The sequence below is a fragment of the Acanthopagrus latus genome, chromosome 18 (genome assembly GCF_904848185.1).
Source record: "Acanthopagrus latus isolate v.2019 chromosome 18, fAcaLat1.1, whole genome shotgun sequence".
In the NCBI taxonomy this organism is placed as follows: Eukaryota; Metazoa; Chordata; class Actinopteri; order Spariformes; family Sparidae; genus Acanthopagrus; species Acanthopagrus latus.
In genome coordinates, this window is record NC_051056.1 from 28,614,117 (window position 1) to 28,634,161 (window position 20,045).

Genomic DNA, 20,045 nt, shown 5'->3' on the forward strand with positions numbered 1-20,045 from the left:
ATTTTTCAGTCTAAACACTGTTCATCATCAGTTTATTAAACTTTATGCAATCTGATCTTTTATTGGCTGAAACATCCAGAAACACTCTGTTGTGGTTGAGGTTTAAAACAGAAGTTTCACCTCAGAGTTTGTTCAGCTGCTGTTCTGGAGCCGGTCGAGACTTTAGAGCTGAAGTCTGAACCTTCAGCCTCCAGAAGATCCACTGAACGGACTCTGAACCTGGAGGTGTGTGTTTGACTCGAGGTCCTTGAAGTTCTTCACATGACTAATGTTCTTACGTAGCGGCGAACGTCGCTGGAGGTCGACTCTGTGCTCGCAGCTTGGAAACCTCCAAACTTGAAATAGTGACACGTACTAAGCAGGATTACATTGCAAAAAAAAACAACAACTAATCTCTAACCTGACTTGTGCTGCTTTTGTCTGAAATTGTACAAATATGCATTTATGATGTTTTTTATATGAGGTGAAGTTCCGTCGTCTGTCAGGATGAAGTGGACTGGACAGAATAACGTGAACATGATTTTGTGTCCCGGCTGAACTTCCTGTGTCTTGAGGACGCTGACGCACGTCGATGGGACTCTGAGGATGTCTGGAGATCATCAGTGAACAGAGCAAACACAATATCCACCATTCAGTAACAATACACCTGACGTGTCACGTTAACGAAAAGCACAAAACACAATAAAAACCATGGTGACGTATGTTGAGGACACTTTGTTTGAATCATCCTGTGTTGTATTTCACTGCACTGCTACTTAATACTTCTACTCATTTACATTAAAGAGAGAAGTTTAACCTTTATTTACTTTTTATTCCACTACATTTATAAGACAATTATCCAAAACATTTAACTGCAGAGCCGTTATACTGTTAAACTCTGAGCGAGCTGCTGCAGGATAGAAACCAGGAAAACTGTTTGATGAGCGACTTAAACTCCTTTTTATGATTTCAGTTTGAGTCACAGTTAGTGGTGAAAATCATTTTTGGATCTTGTTTTTTTTTCTGGAGATTTTTTTTGAGAATCTTCAGAATTCAAAAATTATTTTATTTGAGTATTCCAAAAAATAAATGCAGGATAATTTTCTCATGTGTGAAACTGAGAGGCCATTAAACATGTCGTGGTCGAAACAAGTGATTTTTTTTTCTAGGATATATTGTTTATTATATTTTTATTTTTTTGGTGTGTGAAGCCAACTGGGGACAAAAGTCTGAGCAGGAGATTTTTTTTGTGAAGCTTCTTTTTCTTGGGAAAAAAAAAAATAGAAAGAAATTCCCTCAAGTTTTTAAAGGTGGAAAAAGGAACTCAAAAACATTTTTCTGGTCAAACTTGTTTTTGTCAACAATTTTTAACCTTCAAGCTGTTGATACTTTAAGTTTTGGATCATTTTAGCTGCATATATTTGGCAAAGGTGCTTATTTTTTATTTCAACCTAAAGCTCATAATATGTCTATACAGTGTTTTTTCCCTGATTTTTTTTTTTTTTCCGTTGAGCTTCACAACTTCGAAAAAAAAAAAAAAATATTTAATGTCTTTTTTTTTTTTTTTTTTTACACGTGATAAAAGAAAAGAAATCTCCTGAATTGTTTTTGGTTCAGCTTCACACCTGGGAGAAAAAAACAAACTAGAAAATGTTTTTCTCTCTCAGCTTCACAGCTTTAAAAAGAAAATCCTGAAATGTAAAGATCTGTATTGTAGGACTAGATGTTGATATCCCTGGTTATCCCCAGTGAAGCTGCTAAGAGACTCTGTGTTATCATGTCGGCGCCCTCTTCCATCGATGTTTCGCTGATCGACCCACGACACCTCCGGAGGGTTCAGCGGTGAATCCTGGCGTCCCAGGTTCCCCCTCCGTACCATCTGCTCACTTCAGGGCCCAGGTGACTCCCCGTCTCTGCAGCCGGTCGGACCTTTGCTGTCCAGCCTCGATCTTGCGCATCAGCTGCCAGCTCGCCGTACCTCCACTGCTTCCTGGCAGGGCACAGTGACTCTGATGATGTAGACGAACTGCAGTGAGGTCGACCATAGCACGAGGTCTGGTCTGAGACTGGTTGACTTGATCTCAGCTGGGCAGCAGAGCCTCTGGTCTACAGTCTCCGCCCAGCAGTCCAGCGTCTGGTCTTGAAGCGGACGGATGTCATTGTCGGCCGTTGGGATGAGGAAGGAGGGAGGGCGTTCATGCTGCCCGTCGACCTTCCAGCACTGCTGCGAGACGCTCTCTGGAATCCATCAGCATCATCTGCAGTCTGACTTTGGCACACTTGTACTCCTCTGAGAGACTGGAGGTGGGTAGCTCTGAAACTCCTCTGCCACAGAGCCCCATACTGCTGAGGCACCTGGGAGGACCGAGCCACTTCCTCACATATGAGCTGATCAGTCTCCCCAGTGTTTCCACCTTCGAGAGTGGCGCTTCATGAAGGGTAAGTGGCCACATGAGGCGTGGAAGAAATCCAAGCTGCATGCAGCAGAGCTTCAACCTGCCGTGCAGGTGCAGTTCTGTCTGTGCTCTCCATCCTGACGGCCTCCTGCCTGAGCTGAACTTCTTGCTCTGAGTCTTTAATGGAGGCATCATACCACCGACACAGGCTCTTCACAGAGAGTAGCTTCATTCCCAATGTTGGTCTGACAGCTTCACCTTGACTGTGGAAAAGCTTCTGGACTTGCTTGGCTTGATCTTCACATTCTAAAAAATATATTTTGCTCAGTTTGACTTACAGAAAAAAATATTGATTCACAGTTTCACACACACTCAACCAATTTTTTTTAATTCAAAATTATCCCCTGAAAAACTACGGTCAGTTTCACTTCTAGGAAAAAATCTCAAAATTGTATTTAAAAAAAAAAAAAAAAAAAATCTTTTTCACAGACAAAAGAAAAAAAAAGATCTCCAGAAAATCGATCAGTTTTACACCTGAAAAAAAAAATCTTGTGGAATGTTTTTTTCATTCAGCTTTGCAACAAAGAAGTTGAGACAGGAAGGAAATTATGTGGAAAGGCTGCAGGATTTCTTTCTTTCCTGATCGGACTGAATAAGGACGTTTGCCCACAATACCAAGTCATCGTCTGCTCGAGCTCCAACAGGCTTTATTCATTCCTTGCAAAAAAGTTGCTTTTTTAAAAAAAGTTACTTTAAAAACAAATTAAATAAAATTCAGGTTTGAGACCGAGTGAAAGATACAGAGCTGTACAGGCACAAACTCAGTTTTAAACCTGAACGTTTTTTTTTTTTTTACTGAATATTTGTTTTTCCTTCAGTTTCACACCTGAACAAAGTTTACCTGGTTCTGACGCTTCACACCTGGAAAAAAAAAAAAAAAAAATCTTCTTTCAAAAATGTTTCTTAACTCAGTTTTGTTTTAGTCTTCAAGGCTTAAAGCCTGAAATTATTTGCGTATTGAATATCATGCAGCAATAATCAAGACTAATTATAAATATGTGGTAATCAATTCAAAAGATTCATTTATTTTTATTTTCACACGAACACTTTGGTTCATTTGACTCAAGAAGCAGGAGAACTGATGTGGCAAGCTTGTAAAGTTTATTTTCATGTGTAAATGTTTGTTACTGATTGTTTTTTTTTTCCTCATCCGTTTTGTTAATGAAGAAGAACAGACAGAAAGCATTCACAAAGTAAGAAAACATTTATAGATAACATACATACATACAATATACCGATGTGATAAAACACAGTATCACATGTCCTGGAGGAAGCCAGAAACATCTCTGGTCGGAGGAATTCACAGCACGCGTCGGCGTCACGTCAGGAAGATTTCATGTCCTTTCAACTTTAAAGACTCGTTAGACTCCGATCGTCTCCTCGTCGCCTCGACAGCGACGCCTGCTGTGACTTCCAGGTGTGTGAAGCGACCGTGCACGTCAGACGAGTGTGAGATGAAACGAACTGTACACCGACAGAGACACATTTACAGTTTACAACGTATGAACCACACGTGAGTTTTACCACTCTGTTGCAGGCACAATGAAGAACAATGTTCAAGGAAACTGAGGAGGCGCCACACAAATCGACCTCTCAAACAAAAAAGGTAAAGTCAAAGAAAAGAAAAGTCCTTCAGAGACTGACGACGGACTGTTTCCACTTTTTGAATGATGATTAAAAACTGGAATGTTTGCAGATTTCACACATCTGTCACTGGCTTTTCAATCTCTGTTCAACTTCCTGTTTCCTTTAAATTCTTATTTTGGTTTTTCAGCAGCGCCAACATGAACATTATGCTGACAACAGTGGTAAAAACACACCGTCTGAGCAGAGTGTGTGTGTGTGTGTGTGTGTGTGTGTGTGTGTGTGTGTGTGTGTACGTGAGGCTGAAAACACTAAAGAGAAATCATAAATGTACCTCGAATATTCTCACACACAGTCAATCCCACTCATCGCTACCCGGCACTGTAAAACCTCCACGCCAACTTTTATTATTGCTGCTTCTTCATGGCACAAATAATAGAAACAATACATTGTGTTATTCATACTATTATGTTCTCATTTGCCATGCAAGCTCACTACAGTACTGCTTCTATATTAGCTTATATTACACAGAGCGACGAAAGAAATCAGATTAGGGAGCAGGTTCATGTTGGATTAGCCACACAGTGCCAGACTAACTTCTACAGCTGGTTTTACAGTTTGTGAGTAGATACAAAAGGATTATTATTATTGTCATTATCACACAAAATAATGGTTATGATAGTAATAGCAATATTTATAATAATAATAATAAAAAAAAACACATTCTCAGGGCATCACAAATATAATGAACCAAAGGGGGCCAAACGTAATGTTTGAAATAATTTAAACATTTCTGACATTCATTCCTTCGGGTGTTTTTTTTATGTACAGTATATATTTATATTTGTATAGAAGTAGTGCTTCATTTTTAGAAATACAAATGAAAAAAAAGGAACACAAAAGGGCTGCATTCTGTGAATGCTGTGCAAATAACATCTTTTTACATCAAACCTCCGGAGCTCCCTCGTATTCTCCACAAACAGTTCAACTCGTGACTCGTTCACAACTTTGATTTTTAAACCAACACGTCTGCAACAGACTGCAGTCGACTTTGATTCTGGCAGTTCAGCAAAGAAAAGAACCCGATCCGACCCGCCGAGCCGCTTTACAAGCCCAAGAGGTTCTGACAATAGAACCTCCCCCGCCGACAGCGCCGGTTTACAAACACACCGGCTGAAGTCGGACAACTTCTTCGTCCCACGTTTCAAATCACACTGTGACATCTTAACTCTCATCTGATACAAGACAACACGGCCTCGACGACGACGACGACGAAGAAGAAGAAGAAGAAGAAAAATGAAGAGCACGAGCACGTCGGCATGCATCACACCTCAAACCTTCTCCTCTTCCTCACCTGCCCTCATTTTACCTGCCAGCAGGAAATGAAACTTCACTGGGACTGCAGAGAAACACAGCGGAGGATTGTTCCTGTGATCGCTCTCATGCTACATACTGATCAGAACCCTCAGCGCCGACCCACCGGACAGGAGCTGCTTCTGCAGCGTCAGCACCTCGTCCACCCAGCGGCCTCTGAAGCTACAATCAAACGTTCGCCGAGCTCCACCAGCCGTTCTGTGACAGTCGCATCGGCTGCACGGCAACCGCCGACCGTGTCGTCACTGGAGTTTAAGAAACTCTGTCTAACTGCGCTGACGCCGGCAGCCAACATGCTTTTGGTTTCAGAGAAGAAGCAGCAACAGATACTGGCTCCTCTTCTCCGCATTTATCACCCACAATCCCTCAGAAACTGCCACGAGTAGTGAAACACAAAAAAACATCTTAAAACCTCCTGATCGAAGGACTGCGTTCCATGAACGCCATCAGTCGAACGCTGCCTTTAAAAGTCACCAGCGTGACTTCAGAGCAGCGTTTTCTTGAAGAGGCTCATGAGAAACACAGTTCAGAGTTACTCAGCACCAACGTTCACCCATCTAGTGTCCATCTTACTGACAAATGTCGCCAAAATAGGGAGGAAAAAAAAACCAAAACAAAGATGCTGAAGAATAGAAATAAACGAAAAAGGAAAAGTCTTTCACAACAGCTCCAAGGTCACACTGGGAGTTAATACGATTATTTTTTCATATTCTTTTTCATTCAAGAAGAACGTGAACAGCAGTGTCTCACAAACACGTATGTATACACGACACAAACTCGCTTTTAAACTTGTGACTTAAGCGTAAAATCCCTCAGAAGGTGAATCATCTGCGATGTTAAATTAAGATTTACGGTCAGAACAGAATAACAACCGATCGCCTGGCGTCGAGGAGGCGGCTGGGACAGATCCCGACTCCCTGACGCGAGGCGGAACAGTTGAACGTCCCAAAGAAAGAGTGTCTAAAATGCCTCCAGTCCTCCGGCTGTCCGCTCAGATTCAACGACAATCGACTAAAGAAAAGAAAGTAAAAAGTCAGAAAGTGTTTGTTTGTTTTCTTTCTCAGAAGTCGAGGAAATCAGAAGACGAGTGCAAAGTCTTGAGTCACGTTGTTGGGATGATGATGATGATGAAGACGAACAGTGATGATGATGATGATGATGATGATTCCTTTTTCTCCGAGTTTTTTTTTGATATGCAGTCGGACGAGGCAGCAGAGATCAGTTGTGGCTGACAGGAGTGATTTTAAGTTTAACTGGTGTTGGTGATGCATTCAAGTCACGGAAAAAAACGTCTGTAAAAATACATTTCCAACTTCACCCTTTAAAATATCTTCATGTTGATGAATTCTGAGATCACCAACAAATATATATGTGTAGTCACGTGCAGATTATCAAACAAATGTGTTGATTTAAGTGATTCTGTGATCAAAATGCTTAAAATTTGCATATTTTTCTTCAATTTTTTGGGCCTACGTCTTGTAAGAACTTGCAGATTAGCACGATTAAAACTCATCGGAGGTGATTATAGAGACAACACAGTCGTCGTGTCACCACCATCCATAATGTGATCAGTGTTTGTCTGCAGTCTGACTGGATGCTGCAGAAATCCGTCTCACTGTGACTGAAAGTTGAAGGAAAGTTAAATCACAACATTAAAGTTCAGTTCTCCAAAGCGTTCTGTAACTCTGAACCAGCAAGTCACTTTAATTTAGTTTTTTTTTTCTCCGTGACATGAATGCAGCAGAACAACTGAACTGGTGTTGGTCGGGTGTGACCGAGCGTCTCGGTGATGCAGGTGACTGTTCATGTCTGCAGGAGCGTTTGTCAGGATGTGATGGCGTCCCCGGCGAGTCCTCGCAGCAGTGATGACAGCTGATGTGTGCGGTGACAGTTGGTATCTGAGGAGGTCTAGATGGATTTGGAGGAATCCTGTTTGCTGATGAGAACTTCCAGGAGGCGGAGTTTGGCCTTGATCCTCTTGTACTCCCTGTACTCCTCCAGCATCGGCACCCGGTCCTCCTTCTGAACGTTTCTGCAGCAGAAGATGGAGGAGAGAAACTTTTAATTGACGTCCTGAAGAAGCCCCGGCTTGGTGTTCAGTGACACATGCTCACTGTTCCTGCACCAGCTGCTGCTGATCAGCTGTCAAACTGAAGCTCTAACAACTGTCCAGCAGCTCCGCTTCATGAAACGCTCGTTTTAGTCTTTGAAACTTTACGACACAGCAGCAGCTGGTGCAGAGTATTCAGTGTTTACTGAGGTGAAACAGCGAGAGAAAAACAGGCTCACACATTCTTTATGATTGTGTATCAGTTATATTACTCGACAGGCAACAGCAGGAAAGTGAAGACGCCAGAGTCCCTTAATCTGTCAGCAGTTTACACAACTGCAGCGAGGAATTTAAACTGAACTCTGGTTTGTTATTTTTACCAGCCTGGATCAGAATCTGTGTTTCCTGCAATTACCGGCTCACATATCAGACAACACAACGCTGCCTGAAGGAATTTCTAAAGAAAAGCTGAGAGAGGAACGACTCTGAATCTGTTACGCCGACAGTCTGGACTGTCTCTGTTTCCACCCACCTTCCGTTATGCTGATAAAAATCTTCCTCGAACTCGCGGATGGTCTTCCTCAGTTTCTTCTTCTCTGCTCTGGCTTTCCACAGCTGTTCCAGCAGCTCTGGCCTGGAGGAAGATGGGATGCATGAGAATGTGCTTACAATTAACAACTGACGTCAGAGAGAACAGGAAGTGAGGTCACTGTGAGCAGGAAGTGGACTGTGGTGGTGTGAGGGATCAGCTGTCAGGATCGAACCTGAGCTGCTGAAGAAGATTACCTGTGTGTGTGTGTGTGTGTGTGTGTGCGCACGTGTGTGTTCGGTGACACAGTAATCAGATTACAGACTCATCAGATAAAACCTGTTTGTTTACTGCCTCACATTATTCCTGCTGGTGTCGACACGGTCAGCAAAGTTCGAGATAATCAGTTTATTTTACGTGTGTACAGTATCTGTGTGTGTGTGTGTGTGTGTGTGTGTGTGTGTGTGTTCTCACATGGACGAGGCGTTGGAGCTGGACAGCCGCAGGTCCAGCGCCAGCCTCCCCGACCCCTCCTCCATCTTGGCTGTCATTGGGCAGTTGCTCTGCTGGTCCGGTTGGTTCTGGCTCCTCGCTGGTCCGTCAGTCGGGGTCATAACGTCGACGGCCATGATGACCTCAGAGCTCTGCATCTCCCCGCCGCTGCTCTCTGCCTCTTCCTCCTCCTCCTCCTCTTCCTCCTCCTCCCTCTCCTCCTCCCGCTCTTCTTCTTCTCCTCCCTCTTTGTCTTTGCGCTCGTCCTCCTCCTCCTCTTTGATCTCCTCCCAGAAATGAGCCGTTTCGCCCTCGATGATTGGCTGGAGGGTCTGACTTCGCCTCTTACTGGAGGGGGACACCTGGGGCAGAAGGAGGGGGAGGTTTATGATGACAGCTGTCCTACGCTGCGTCTGTGTGTTGCTGTGTTTGTGTGTACGTACCGTGACAGGTGTGATGCTGACTCTGGTGAGCATCTGTTTGACCAGTCTGTAGCGGTCGTAGAGAGGCTTCACCACCAGGCGCTCCTCTCTGGTCACCTGAGAGATCGAAGATGACATTAAAAACTGCTTCACAGAACAAATCAGATCCAGGAAGGATTCAGGGTGTCGGTGACTCACCGGTCGACCGTGCAGGCCCTCGTAGTGCAGCAGGTTCTTCTGAAGGACCGTCTTCTCACAGGACAGCTGCTCCTTGGTCATCTTCTACAGACACACAGTTATTTTACAACCTTTAACTGAAACACGCTGCACAAACTGTTCCAACTGTCTCTCAGAATTGATTTTAAGATCTTATTGATTACTTTTAAAGCTCCTCGGGGTCCTGCTCCGGATTACATTTCAGGCCTTTTAATACCTTGATGAACCTCTGCGCACATTAACATCCTCAGCAGAAGTCTTTTGTCTAGTTTAGTTTGTCTAGAGAACACGAGGATCTGGACCGACATGAGATAAGGCTGAAAAAGGCTGTTTAAAAACCTAAAACTAAAAATGTGTTTATTATTTCAGATTTGATTTTTGCTCTTCTTGGATGTTTTTATCTTTGTGGTCTTTCGTTTCACTTCATCTATTTAAATCATTAAGTTGAACATGATTTTAACTCCTGGCTCCTCTCTGGTCCGACGGTCATGATGACATCAGAGCTCTTCATCTCCCTGCCGCTGCTCTCTTTTCATTAGTTTGTCAGCAGAATTACACACAACAATTCACAAATTAATTCTCGGGAAATAATGGATCCGATGAAAAGAATCAGGCGTATGAAGGTGGCCGGTTTTTATGAATGAGTATAAAACAGGACTAACTCAATCGTTTGTTTCTTAAATATTGTGATTATCTACTTTTCTTTGACATTATTGGCAAGAAACGAAGAGACTTTTGATTTTGGACTGTTGTTTGGACACAGAAGCGATTTGAAACACCCGTGTTGGAGTGAAGAAAAATCAGCTGCTAACCTTGATGTCGTCCGGCCAGCCGTCCTCCTGCCTCTTCCCTTTGACCCTGCGCTGGATGAGCTCCAGTGTTTCCTCCCGGGTGGGATGCTGACCTTTGGCCTCCACCGCAGCATCGTGAGCGCCTTGGTCCAGCGTGGAGCCGAAGCTCTTGGGTAAAGTGTTGCTGCGAGGACGAGTCTGCGGGCCGAGCTCGCTCTCTGCACGGTGTTTGGCATCTGTAAGGACGAGGAGGACAGCGATGAGGGAGGAGGTGACGGAGGAGATACGGAGGGTGAAGCACGAGAGAAGGAACAAAAATGTGTTAAGAAGAGAAAATCTTCTGACAGCACATGAAACAACTTTCACTGGATGATCAGACATGCAGGAGTCTGACACACAGCTGCGGTGGTTCAAGTCAGCCAGTCACAATGTGAGGAGAAAGACAATCATGCTTACACAAGAGAACAGAACCACAACACCGGACACAGTCAGAACCCAAACACAGCAAGCAAAAAACCTCCTCCTGAACATTTTCTAACATCAGAGTGTGAAAAATAAGACTGTGAGACTCAAACCCAAATTCTAGGGTTCAGTTCTGCTGCGTGCTGGATTCTGCAGCATCGATAATAAAGGCAGAAACAACGTCCACACAAGCACGAACATGACAGCTCCTGGTTCCCCTTCAGTTCTGGTACTGCTCACTTAAAGTGTGATGAAATAACATTTGGTGATGAGTATTGTGCTGCAGAAGTCAACTAGCTAACGGCAGCTACAGTTAGCAGCAAAACTTACATAAAAAGGTCTTCAATTCTTACATACTGCATCTTTAATTAGGCTCAGCTCTTCACTTGCATTAACATATCAAGGTGACAGACGCCAGGTGAGGGAAACAACGTAGGAAATCTTTCTTGTGCAGCTCAAACTGTCTTCTGCGTTCAGGTACTTGCATGGACGATGTTTCTGCCACGTCACCTTCAGCTTTGGAACTTAAATTACGCTGTTGTTTCCTCGTAGAAACAGTTCATACTGTTTAAAATGTTCAGGTATTATTCATAAATGATAATAACAGGAAATAAAAGCCTACAGCATTTGCTTATTGATGACGTTGGTATAATGGCCACAGTAAAGAGTTTGCGAGTACAGTTCAGGTCACATTTACATAAAAACATGGTCAGCAGTAAATCAACACCTGAACAGAAATGTATCGATGAAATCCCTTTGTTAAAAACAAAATAATTAAGAGCGTCACTTTACATTTTAGAGAGAAACCTGTGGTCAAATGTCCAGTTTCAACAGGAAATACACCAAAGCAAAGAAGCACGATGCTCGCACAATGCCGCCTCATTGTGACTGTCAGTAGTGAAGGTGTTGTCTACTTACTGAGGGGTTGGTACTTACTGAGGTGATACGGTCTAGAGCTCAGGCCTGAGTAGGGGTGGAGCGGGGGGGTGAGTGTGTGATGGGGAGGTGAGCAGATAGAGGAGGAGGAGGAGGAGGAGGAGGAGGAGGGGGAGGAGGAAGGGGAGGAGTAGGGAGCATGGTGGCGTCTGTATGAATGGAGCAAAGCCTGGTGCCTCAGCGTGCTTCTGGGTAAAAGGTGGTGCTGGCGTCCTGGTTGGCCGATCAGTCAATCAATCAATCAATGGGTCGTTGGGCGATAAGAGGAGGAGGGAGGAAAGTGGAGAGCGGGTGCTCGTGTTATTGTTGTTTTTCAATTGTTGATTCGATACAGAGAGAGAAATGTTTCGGCCACTGCGTTCTCCAAACAGGAGAGGCGTCACCTCAGCGTCATGGGGTCGATTCAGAGCGGTGAAACGATGCGCAGGAGACACGTCAGTGTAGAGAACTATTCATACGCATCAGATACACCTCGTTTACAGTCAGGGAACGTTATTCTACCAAAGGAATAAAACATGTGAAGCATCAACTTCAATTCTGATCAGTAAGATTATTTTACAGATTATTTCTCTAACAGGAAATCTCGACATTTCTAAAAGTTCTGCAGACTGTTTATGAGTTACTTCAAGTCTAATCCACCATTTCACCGCGCTGAATTCACCGCAGAACTAATGAATGTGGGTTCACAAGGACGCACCAGCACACTGGAGGGTGGAGCCACGACAACTCCCGATGTGTGTGTGTCTGCCAGTGTTTGTGTGTTAGACCAGCACACATGCAATGTTGTTACAAAGGTCAAAAGGTTCGGACTGGGGAAGGTCAAGCTGTCCAGCGTGGAACGGGATGGCACACAGACACTCTAACCCCGACACACACACACACACACACACACACACACACACACACACACACACTATCACACACGCACACACAAATGCACATTCACAGGAAACAGAGCGAGCGGTTCTACCTTTAATCTGCCTGCGGATCTTGGTGAGGTCAGTCATCCATTTGAGGACTTTGGGGTTGGCTGCTTTGTCTCCGTGAGAGGGCTGCAGAGACAAGAACACTTCAGATGTCATGACAACAGAAATTACACCAGCTCCTTTTGACGGGTGTAAATCAGCATCTTCCTGTAAACACTAAGTGCTTCACAGATGTTACTGTTGTGTCCATGTCAAATAAAGCAGCTTCACATTTCTGTTTTTACCTTATAGTTTCTCTCCTTCTCAAACTGCTCTTCAAACTGCTTGATTTTCTTCTTCAGGTGCTGGAGCTTCTTGGTGAGTTGGTGGGTCACTGAATCTCCTCCTCTCATCGCCTCTTTGGAGCCAAACGATGCTCGACGTGGCCTGAAGGGACAGAGGACACACAAGTATGAATGAGCTTTTCAATTCCGCTCCGACTCGCACCAGAGGAAACGTCTTCAGGTCTGATTATAGACGGATTATAGACGGATGCTCTCTGCTCATCGTACCTCTGTGCTTTGGTGGGTGAGGTGGCGTCCAGGTCCTGCTGGAGGAACCGCTGGGCACTGTGGGCTCCGAAGTCGAGGAAGCGGCGTGCGAGGAGGTGAGGGTGGGAGCGGGAAGAGGAGGGGGAGGCATCCTGTCCTCCCTCCTCCTCTGCCTCCTCGCCTTCCTCCTCCAGGTGCAGAGGGGGGAGAGGAACCATGCGACCGGCCAGCGGGGAGAGCTGCGCCTCTCCGCTCTCGTTGTCGTCCTGCCAGGATTTGTAAGCCGGGACGGGGTCTGGAGAGACAGAGATAAAGAGAGGAGAGAGTCAGAGCAAGTTAACGGAGGTGAGGAGAGGACGAGGGAAAAGATCAATTTAATCCCTGGATCACAAGAGTGTTAGAAGCAAGGAAGATGCTGTTCATTATGACACACACAGAAGCTGCCTGGGAGGGGCGCTGCTGAGCTCATACAATCAACAACAAATCTTCTTCTTCGGTACCTTGCTGACTCACTCTCTGCCTTATTAACGGCGTCTTGACTGTCAGCGTTATGCTAACGAGCTGAGTAGAGGGGAAAAAATTGGGCAAGGTGAAGGAAGAGACGAGGGAGAAACAAAGAAGCCGAGTCAGGAGAAAAACTGTGTTTAGAGAGATCAATCTGCCCAGTGACCCTGCAGCAGGAGGCGAGAGGGAAGATAACAGCAGCCGTGTTATCGCATCCGAGGGAAGGAGGAGTGTTTCACATGCAGGGATCTATCCATAACCACACAGGCACATTTCAAAAATGTGAGAGTGTTTTAATAAAGCTTCCCGTGCCGTGCCAGAACCAGCAAAAACAAGAGTAAACGAAGAGAAAGTTATCGAGGAAGGCTGAGATGAAGGATGGGCAGGCTGGTGGAGGAGTAACGACTTACCGTGGCCTTCTTTCTGCAGGTGCATACATGAGAAGTCTATGGGAGGGAGGTGGAGATGAGAGGGAGGTGACGCTGTTGGGATGGAAGGAGGAAGAGGAGGAGAAATGAAGGAGGGACAGAGAGAGAGAGAGAGATAGTAGAGAAGACGAGCATTGAGGTCAATCATTCATCTTTCGTTCACTACATGATTTTATGTTTTTGGTGCATCAAAATGTCAAATCTTTTCCTCAATCATACGAGATATCTTGGGATTGATTGGTTATGATGGAGATGAGATGAGTTTATAGAAATCCCTGAGAAACACTGAGAAAAAAGGCTCATCACACGAGACTTCAGACTGTTTTCTTTGTCCAGTCCGCAACTCTGAGTCTCTTCATTTATCATCAAAAATGACAGAAAAAGGCAGCAAATCCTCAAAATACAGAGGCTGGAAAAATTACTGAAACCATTTTGACTGACTAATCAATAACTGAGTGATCATTCCAGCAGCATTACTCAACTCTGACCTAAATATGTTCATGAACAATCTAAGGACCGCGTTGGAAGGAAGTCTTCTCACTTCAACAAGTTTTCCTTCGTCTGAGTGTGGACTTCATTTGATTTCAGACTCATTTTGTCGGTGAACAGAAAGCATAGCGTGACAGTCCAGACAAGTCGGTACCGACCTTCCCATTGGCTGTCAGGGAACAGTTGGAGGTGGGGGTTCTGGCCAGTGATCGGTTGGCATGGCGACAGAAGGTTCCTGTTGTTCTCGCTGGTGTTGGCGTTCTGATCACAGCGGCAAGAGCCCGAATCCTGGAGGAACAAAGACAGACAGAACCGAAAGACAAATGAAAAGGGATGGAAGGACTAAAGGACAGAACAGTCAGTGAGCAGACGGATACATTTAGTCTCATCTTATTGATACTTACACAGCTTATAGTGTCACACTGAGTCTGCTCCATGATTTCACAGGGTTGATTGTCCCGCCTGAACACAAAGAAACACGACTTTAAGTAGAACAAAGAAAATACTCGACCAATATTAAACCCTCAAAAGCTGACACACACACATTCAACCTGTAACCTCAACCTCAAAAATCAAAAACCATTGATGCATTTTATTTTCAGTTCCTTTTGGTAATTCTTCTACATTATTAGCCGTCTTGATGAGGCCTCGTTAGAGTCTGTGGTTGAACTGAATGACAGCTGAGAGTCACACAACTAAAAGCCGTTTCACATCATCAAGTTTGTCACATCTCAGTTCTGCAACCGTGACATTTTTTTCCATTTCTCCTTAAAAGGTGTGAAACAGAATTTAAGCATTAGCTGCCTGTTTTACAGTTAAATCAACCACAGTGGATTATCACAACCCAGAGGCGCGACACGGGATGATGTATGAGGTGTAAATCTACACGAGGAAGCCGAGTAATTTAATATGTGTTGTGTGTGTGAGAGAGAGACAGAGATAACAATGGTTTTGTTTCAGGTGCAGCGTAAAAACGAGCCTCTGGCTGAGGCAGCATGTCCAAGTGATTTGTAAACGAGAGGCGTCAACTGATCTGTTCAGGACAACGAGTCTGACCGAGGCAGAGACAAGACGTCTTTCCACATCAGACACATTCATTAGTAAGTATTGTCTTGTGTTTCATCTCCCTGAAAACTGTACAACCTAAGATAAAACACTGTGCAAGTCAAAACATAATAATAACTGATAACATGTGGAAATTGTCACAAATAAAAAAGTATTTTTTTTCATCAAATTATTCCAAATAAACTCACAAACACAAAAAACTAAAACTAAACTAAACTGAACTAAAACAATTCTGAATGTAGAAACATGAACAAAGTATTTCTCAACACTAAAAGTTATTTAAACTATCTGCTTCATACCTCTAAAATCTGCACAATTCAAGCTAAAAGGTTGTCGGTCAATAAACCAAATGTCAGAATTACTGAATGTGTGTTTTCATAGGACGAAACCTTGAGTTGGACCAAACTGATCATGACATCTCAAAGTCATAACTATCCCATAATGTTCTTGATTCAAGGTGAAACTCATTAAAAGCTTTAAAGCTCACCTGGCAGTGTTGATATTGTTCTCAGCATCTCTGACAGCGTCTGCGTCCAGCTCCATCCCTGAGCTCTCCTCCAGGGCGGCGCCAGAGTCCAGTGAATCCTGGGAAAAAACACAACAGCAAGAAATTAAGCCAGAGCAGAAACAAACAGAGATCTCTGATAAACAGAAGCTTCGCTGCTCTTAGAAACGGCACAAATCATCAAGTTTGACATCCTGCGAGTGTGAGGAAACAAACGGTTTGTGTGAAGATCTCCAATCCTAAAAATATTTCAAATCCAAACTGTTACAACTCCCGTCATAAATACGGCTCCAACATTTCTGATGATTTATGGTGAAGATAGAGAAGTCGTGAACTCCTCAAAGTGTCGGCTGTCACATGAGAAGCATGTGTGCACATACAACCTGCTGTGCATACATTGTGTTCTGTGCACAGGTGTTGCTGTCAATCTTCAGCTCCCGGCTCGTCTATTTAAAGAATTGGACCAAGATTATTATTTAACGAGGTGACAGATTTCTCATCAGTCCTGGGACGCGTCTCAATCGTCTGCCATGTTGTCTGCTTCTCATCTCTCTCCTGCCGTCTGGACGCTAAAATGGTTCTTGGGAGGAAAGCCAGCGCACAGAGGGGATTTGATTTACAGTGTGTCATGGCGTATGATACCAATGTTAGTCGTACGTCTATTTTTCACATAATTAGTGTCTGTTTTTTTTCCTTTTTTCCTGATTGCTGATGAAATAAATGAATCTAAAAATGTGCGTCTGTGGCTCTGATGCAGCAACAGTGATGTCGCACCCACAACAGTATCTGACTACTTACACGTCACAAGTAACTTATCAACACTGAATGATCTGTAATGTAAAGTACAACACTTAGTTAAATTCCATTACAATAGATCTGTTGTCGTCTCTGCTGTGTTTCCCGGTAGAATTCCAACTACTGACACAATCAGAGAAGAGAAAAGACGGACGACTGTGACGATAACATCAAACATTTGGAATGATCCGACAGACTGAGACAGGAAGGAGGTTAGCGATGGGAAATATGCTGCTAACACACACACACACACACAGCCACTGGTCACAGTGTGTGTGTGTGTGTGTGTGTGCGTGTGTGCGTGCCTCCCACTGACCTGTGTGTCTGTCTGGCTTTGTTGTATGTGCTGCTCGGTCTGTATGAGCGGGGTCTCCCCTTCTGTGTCGCAGGGGCTGTCCTCAGGGTCAGTTTGTTGCTCCTCGTCTCCATGGCAACCGTGGTCGTCAGGCTCACTGGGACTCACCCTGGAGAACGACAACGACGACAACAAAAAAGGGTTAATAACACAATGAAACAAAAATAACGTATGTATTCACATTTACACGCATGAAACGCCGACATGCCGCCGAGCCTTCGTGGCCGACGTTCACGCCAACATGTAACGTCTATTTAAGTCGTGGCGGTGTGTAAAACTCCTGGAGGTGAAGGACCACCGAACAGCTGCTCCCATCAACACGTAGACTTTGCTAATTAACATCGCAGCTGTCATCATGTTTACTGGTAAAATGATCCATCTGGCCGGCTCCGTGCCTTTGTACACTATGTTCACTATGACAAATATGTGTCTTTAAAGTCACCTGATGCCGTTTTCAACCACTGAGGAATCTGTGTCACGCATGTTTCAATCGGCAGGTGGACGGAGGGAAAAACAGCCCAACAGGTGAATTTGGTTCTCTTGTCTGTGTGTGTGTGTGTGTGTGTGTGTGTTTCTGTATGTTAGCGTGCGCTCTCACCCAGCGCTGTCGTAGTTGCTGAGGTCTTGGTCGATGGAGGTTTTCAGATCGAAGAAGTGCTGCTCCACTGCAGCTCTGATGGTTCGCTGGATTATCCTGAGAAAACACAAAGTAACTCAGATTAATTCATTAAGATGGAATTTCTTTTCACTCTGCGTGATGATGCATTCAGTTGACATACATGGAGCATCTTCCTCACATCGCTTCTCACGTTTCAGTTTAGTGCTGCGTACTGTGTTTTAAACCCAGTGTCTCGAGATCGCAAATGAAATATTTTGTTATCAAGGACGTAATCAACTCAAAACAAAAGTTGAGATAACAGAAAATATTACTGTCCAGCATCACTTATATCTGTATAACTCTTATGTTATAACTGTAACCTGTTCTGCAACATTCACCACTAACATATATTATATCATATTAATATCTAATAACTATCTAATTTCCTCCTAACTGCTGCTAAAGCTTCTATCTGCTCTACAAATACGGCTCAGTGATGTGTTAAACTCCTCACGGTGTTAAATCATTGAATTGCCTCTACGTGAGATTAGTTTATGTGCTCTTTTGTTCACTTACACTGAATCCAATAAGCTCAGTGCATTGTTCATCCATTTAATTAACATCTCGGTGTACAAGAAGAAGGTTTAGCGGTGACGAGCAGTGGTGCGCGGGTGAAAACCTTCATGCCTCCTCACGTAATCCCACCTGTCATCCGCCTCTTTTTAATGAACAGAAAGCTCCACTCATTAATTAACAGACAGAAGACTGGAGCTTTAAATGACAAACGGTCGTGTTTACCTCCATGAGAAAAAACATTTACTGAAGGTTGATGATGAATCGAACGCTGTCGAGAGCCTGTAATCACTGCAATGCTTTCTTTTCTATTCTGGGGTATTTAACCTTTAAGTCCTTATAAAGTGAATAACCTGGTGCCGTTCTGAGAGGATTAATAATACTTAAACTAGAGCCAGGGACGAGAGGAGGGGAGGACGTAACGGCCTATAAAAGGTAACAGCAGCAGTCCGTTTGACCTCGTCCACGCTGACGGGCAGCAGTTGATCCGCAGGCTCTGCTGAGACCTCGAGAACTCGCATCAACACGTCACTTTACTCTGACGTCTTGCAGGCTGGTAGGTGTGTTTCTCCTCCAGCTGAGACAGCAGCAGAGGTTGAAGATCTGGTGGAGAAAGACTCCAGCTCGCTTCACACTCGTCCACACCAGCTGCTGCTCCTGATGGATCCTCCTCCATGACATCATCACACCGGGTGTGTTAGGTGTGTGTCGACTCATTTACACCAACTAAATTACACGATCTGGAGCTGGAACACAGCTACGATCGGACTCCATGACCATTTAAGCTAAAACTCACAAAGGTGTTGGGCCTTAGGTCAAATAAATCTGTGTGTGTGTGGAGACAACCACACACCTGTGCACACATTTCCCTGGATGGTGAGCCCACCTTCACCGGACGCTCTACAAACAATAACCATCCGTCACACTAAAACACGGTTACCTAACACAGAAGCACTAAAACACGATGTGCTTGCAGCCTGTCTCGTTCACCCACACGGTAAAGAGAAGCACCATGTGTGTTTGCTGCTTGCCTCCCGACAGAGGGGAGGCCTTTCGAACACATCCTGGCAGCCGGAGGAGAATGAAGACACTATTCACTCAGACACAAGACCGTCTCAGCAGCCGAGACCCTGCAGCAACCTAATGTACTCCTGGGAATGTACTCGCCTGAAAAGTACAAACTATTTTAAGATTCATTAGATTATTGAACAACAGGGTGTAATGATGTGATAAAGGTGATTATTTCAGCCTGAAGACGGCAGTCTGTGTCCAAACTGCTCTGAGAAAATATTCTTGTGTTTTTGCTTTTTTAAATTGCAGTCCGCACAATGTTTTGATTATCTCGATGTTGTTTGAATGATACACATTTATTTCGTGGAAGTAAAAAGAAGAAGTAAGTAAGCTGGACAGGAACCTCAACCAAACACTTCTAGACTTTCAAAGCTTTAATCACCACATGTAAATTGTTACTATAAATGCAACTGTGAAAACTGTGTAGATGAAACACCACAAAGTGTTAAAATCAATCACTCAAAGAGTTTATTCAAATTTGATTATTTAACTTGCCTTGAAGTCAGTTCAAAGTCTTAAGTAATTTTCCAACTTATCTTATAGAGAACAATTTAATTTGAACAGAAAATTAAATCAGAAGAATCAGAACCAACTTGCTGCCATTTTAACCTCTTCGGTCATTGAAGCATCAGACTGCTGACTGTTTCTGAGACACCTCTTCGTATTTGTGCCATTTTGCCTTCAGGCCATGAAACTCACATTAATGTACAGCACCACTGAAATCGATTTCACCCTGTTGCCATGTCATGCAGCGGTTCAGAGGCCTGACAGTCATGTGATTGCTGAGTTCACATCCTCGGGGCTCTGAAACCTCCCAGTCAGGCCGAATGCTTTAGCTTAGCTTCTTAATGAAAACACACGTCCGGCCCTCTTCCTTCCTCCTCGCTGGTCGCCTCTTCAGCAGATGGCTCCTCA

The 20,045-nt window shown here is 44.1% G+C and overlaps 1 protein-coding gene across 5 annotated transcripts in view; it reads right to left on the bottom strand.

Moving 5' to 3' along the window:
* Nucleotides 1-3,622: 3,622 nt before the first annotated feature.
* Nucleotides 3,623-20,045, bottom strand: part of fam13b (family with sequence similarity 13 member B) — a 70,271-nt gene continuing 53,848 nt past the window's right edge. Inside the window, exons 9-24 of one of the 5 annotated variants that reach the window (XM_037076447.1) lie at nt 17,487-17,582; nt 16,850-16,997; nt 15,721-15,818; nt 14,573-14,630; nt 14,327-14,456; nt 13,662-13,733; nt 12,769-13,042; nt 12,502-12,643; nt 12,262-12,343; nt 11,292-11,504; nt 9,915-10,129; nt 9,085-9,168; nt 8,908-9,003; nt 8,447-8,826; nt 7,976-8,077; nt 3,623-7,425 (exon numbers count right to left, since the gene is read on the bottom strand). In XM_037076447.1, coding sequence (XP_036932342.1) covers nt 7,302-7,425; nt 7,976-8,077; nt 8,447-8,826; nt 8,908-9,003; nt 9,085-9,168; nt 9,915-10,129; nt 11,292-11,504; nt 12,262-12,343; nt 12,502-12,643; nt 12,769-13,042; nt 13,662-13,733; nt 14,327-14,456; nt 14,573-14,630; nt 15,721-15,818; nt 16,850-16,997; nt 17,487-17,582 — 2,314 coding nt within the window. In that variant the 3' untranslated portion in view covers nt 3,623-7,301. Of the gene's footprint in view, nt 7,426-7,975; nt 8,078-8,446; nt 9,169-9,914; nt 10,130-11,291; nt 11,505-12,261; nt 12,344-12,501; nt 12,644-12,768; nt 13,043-13,661; nt 13,734-14,326; nt 14,457-14,572; nt 14,631-15,720; nt 15,819-16,849; nt 16,998-17,486; nt 17,583-20,045 lie in introns of all 5 variants that reach the window. The other 4 variants (XM_037076448.1, XM_037076450.1, XM_037076451.1 and 1 more) reach the window with 4 other exon arrangements.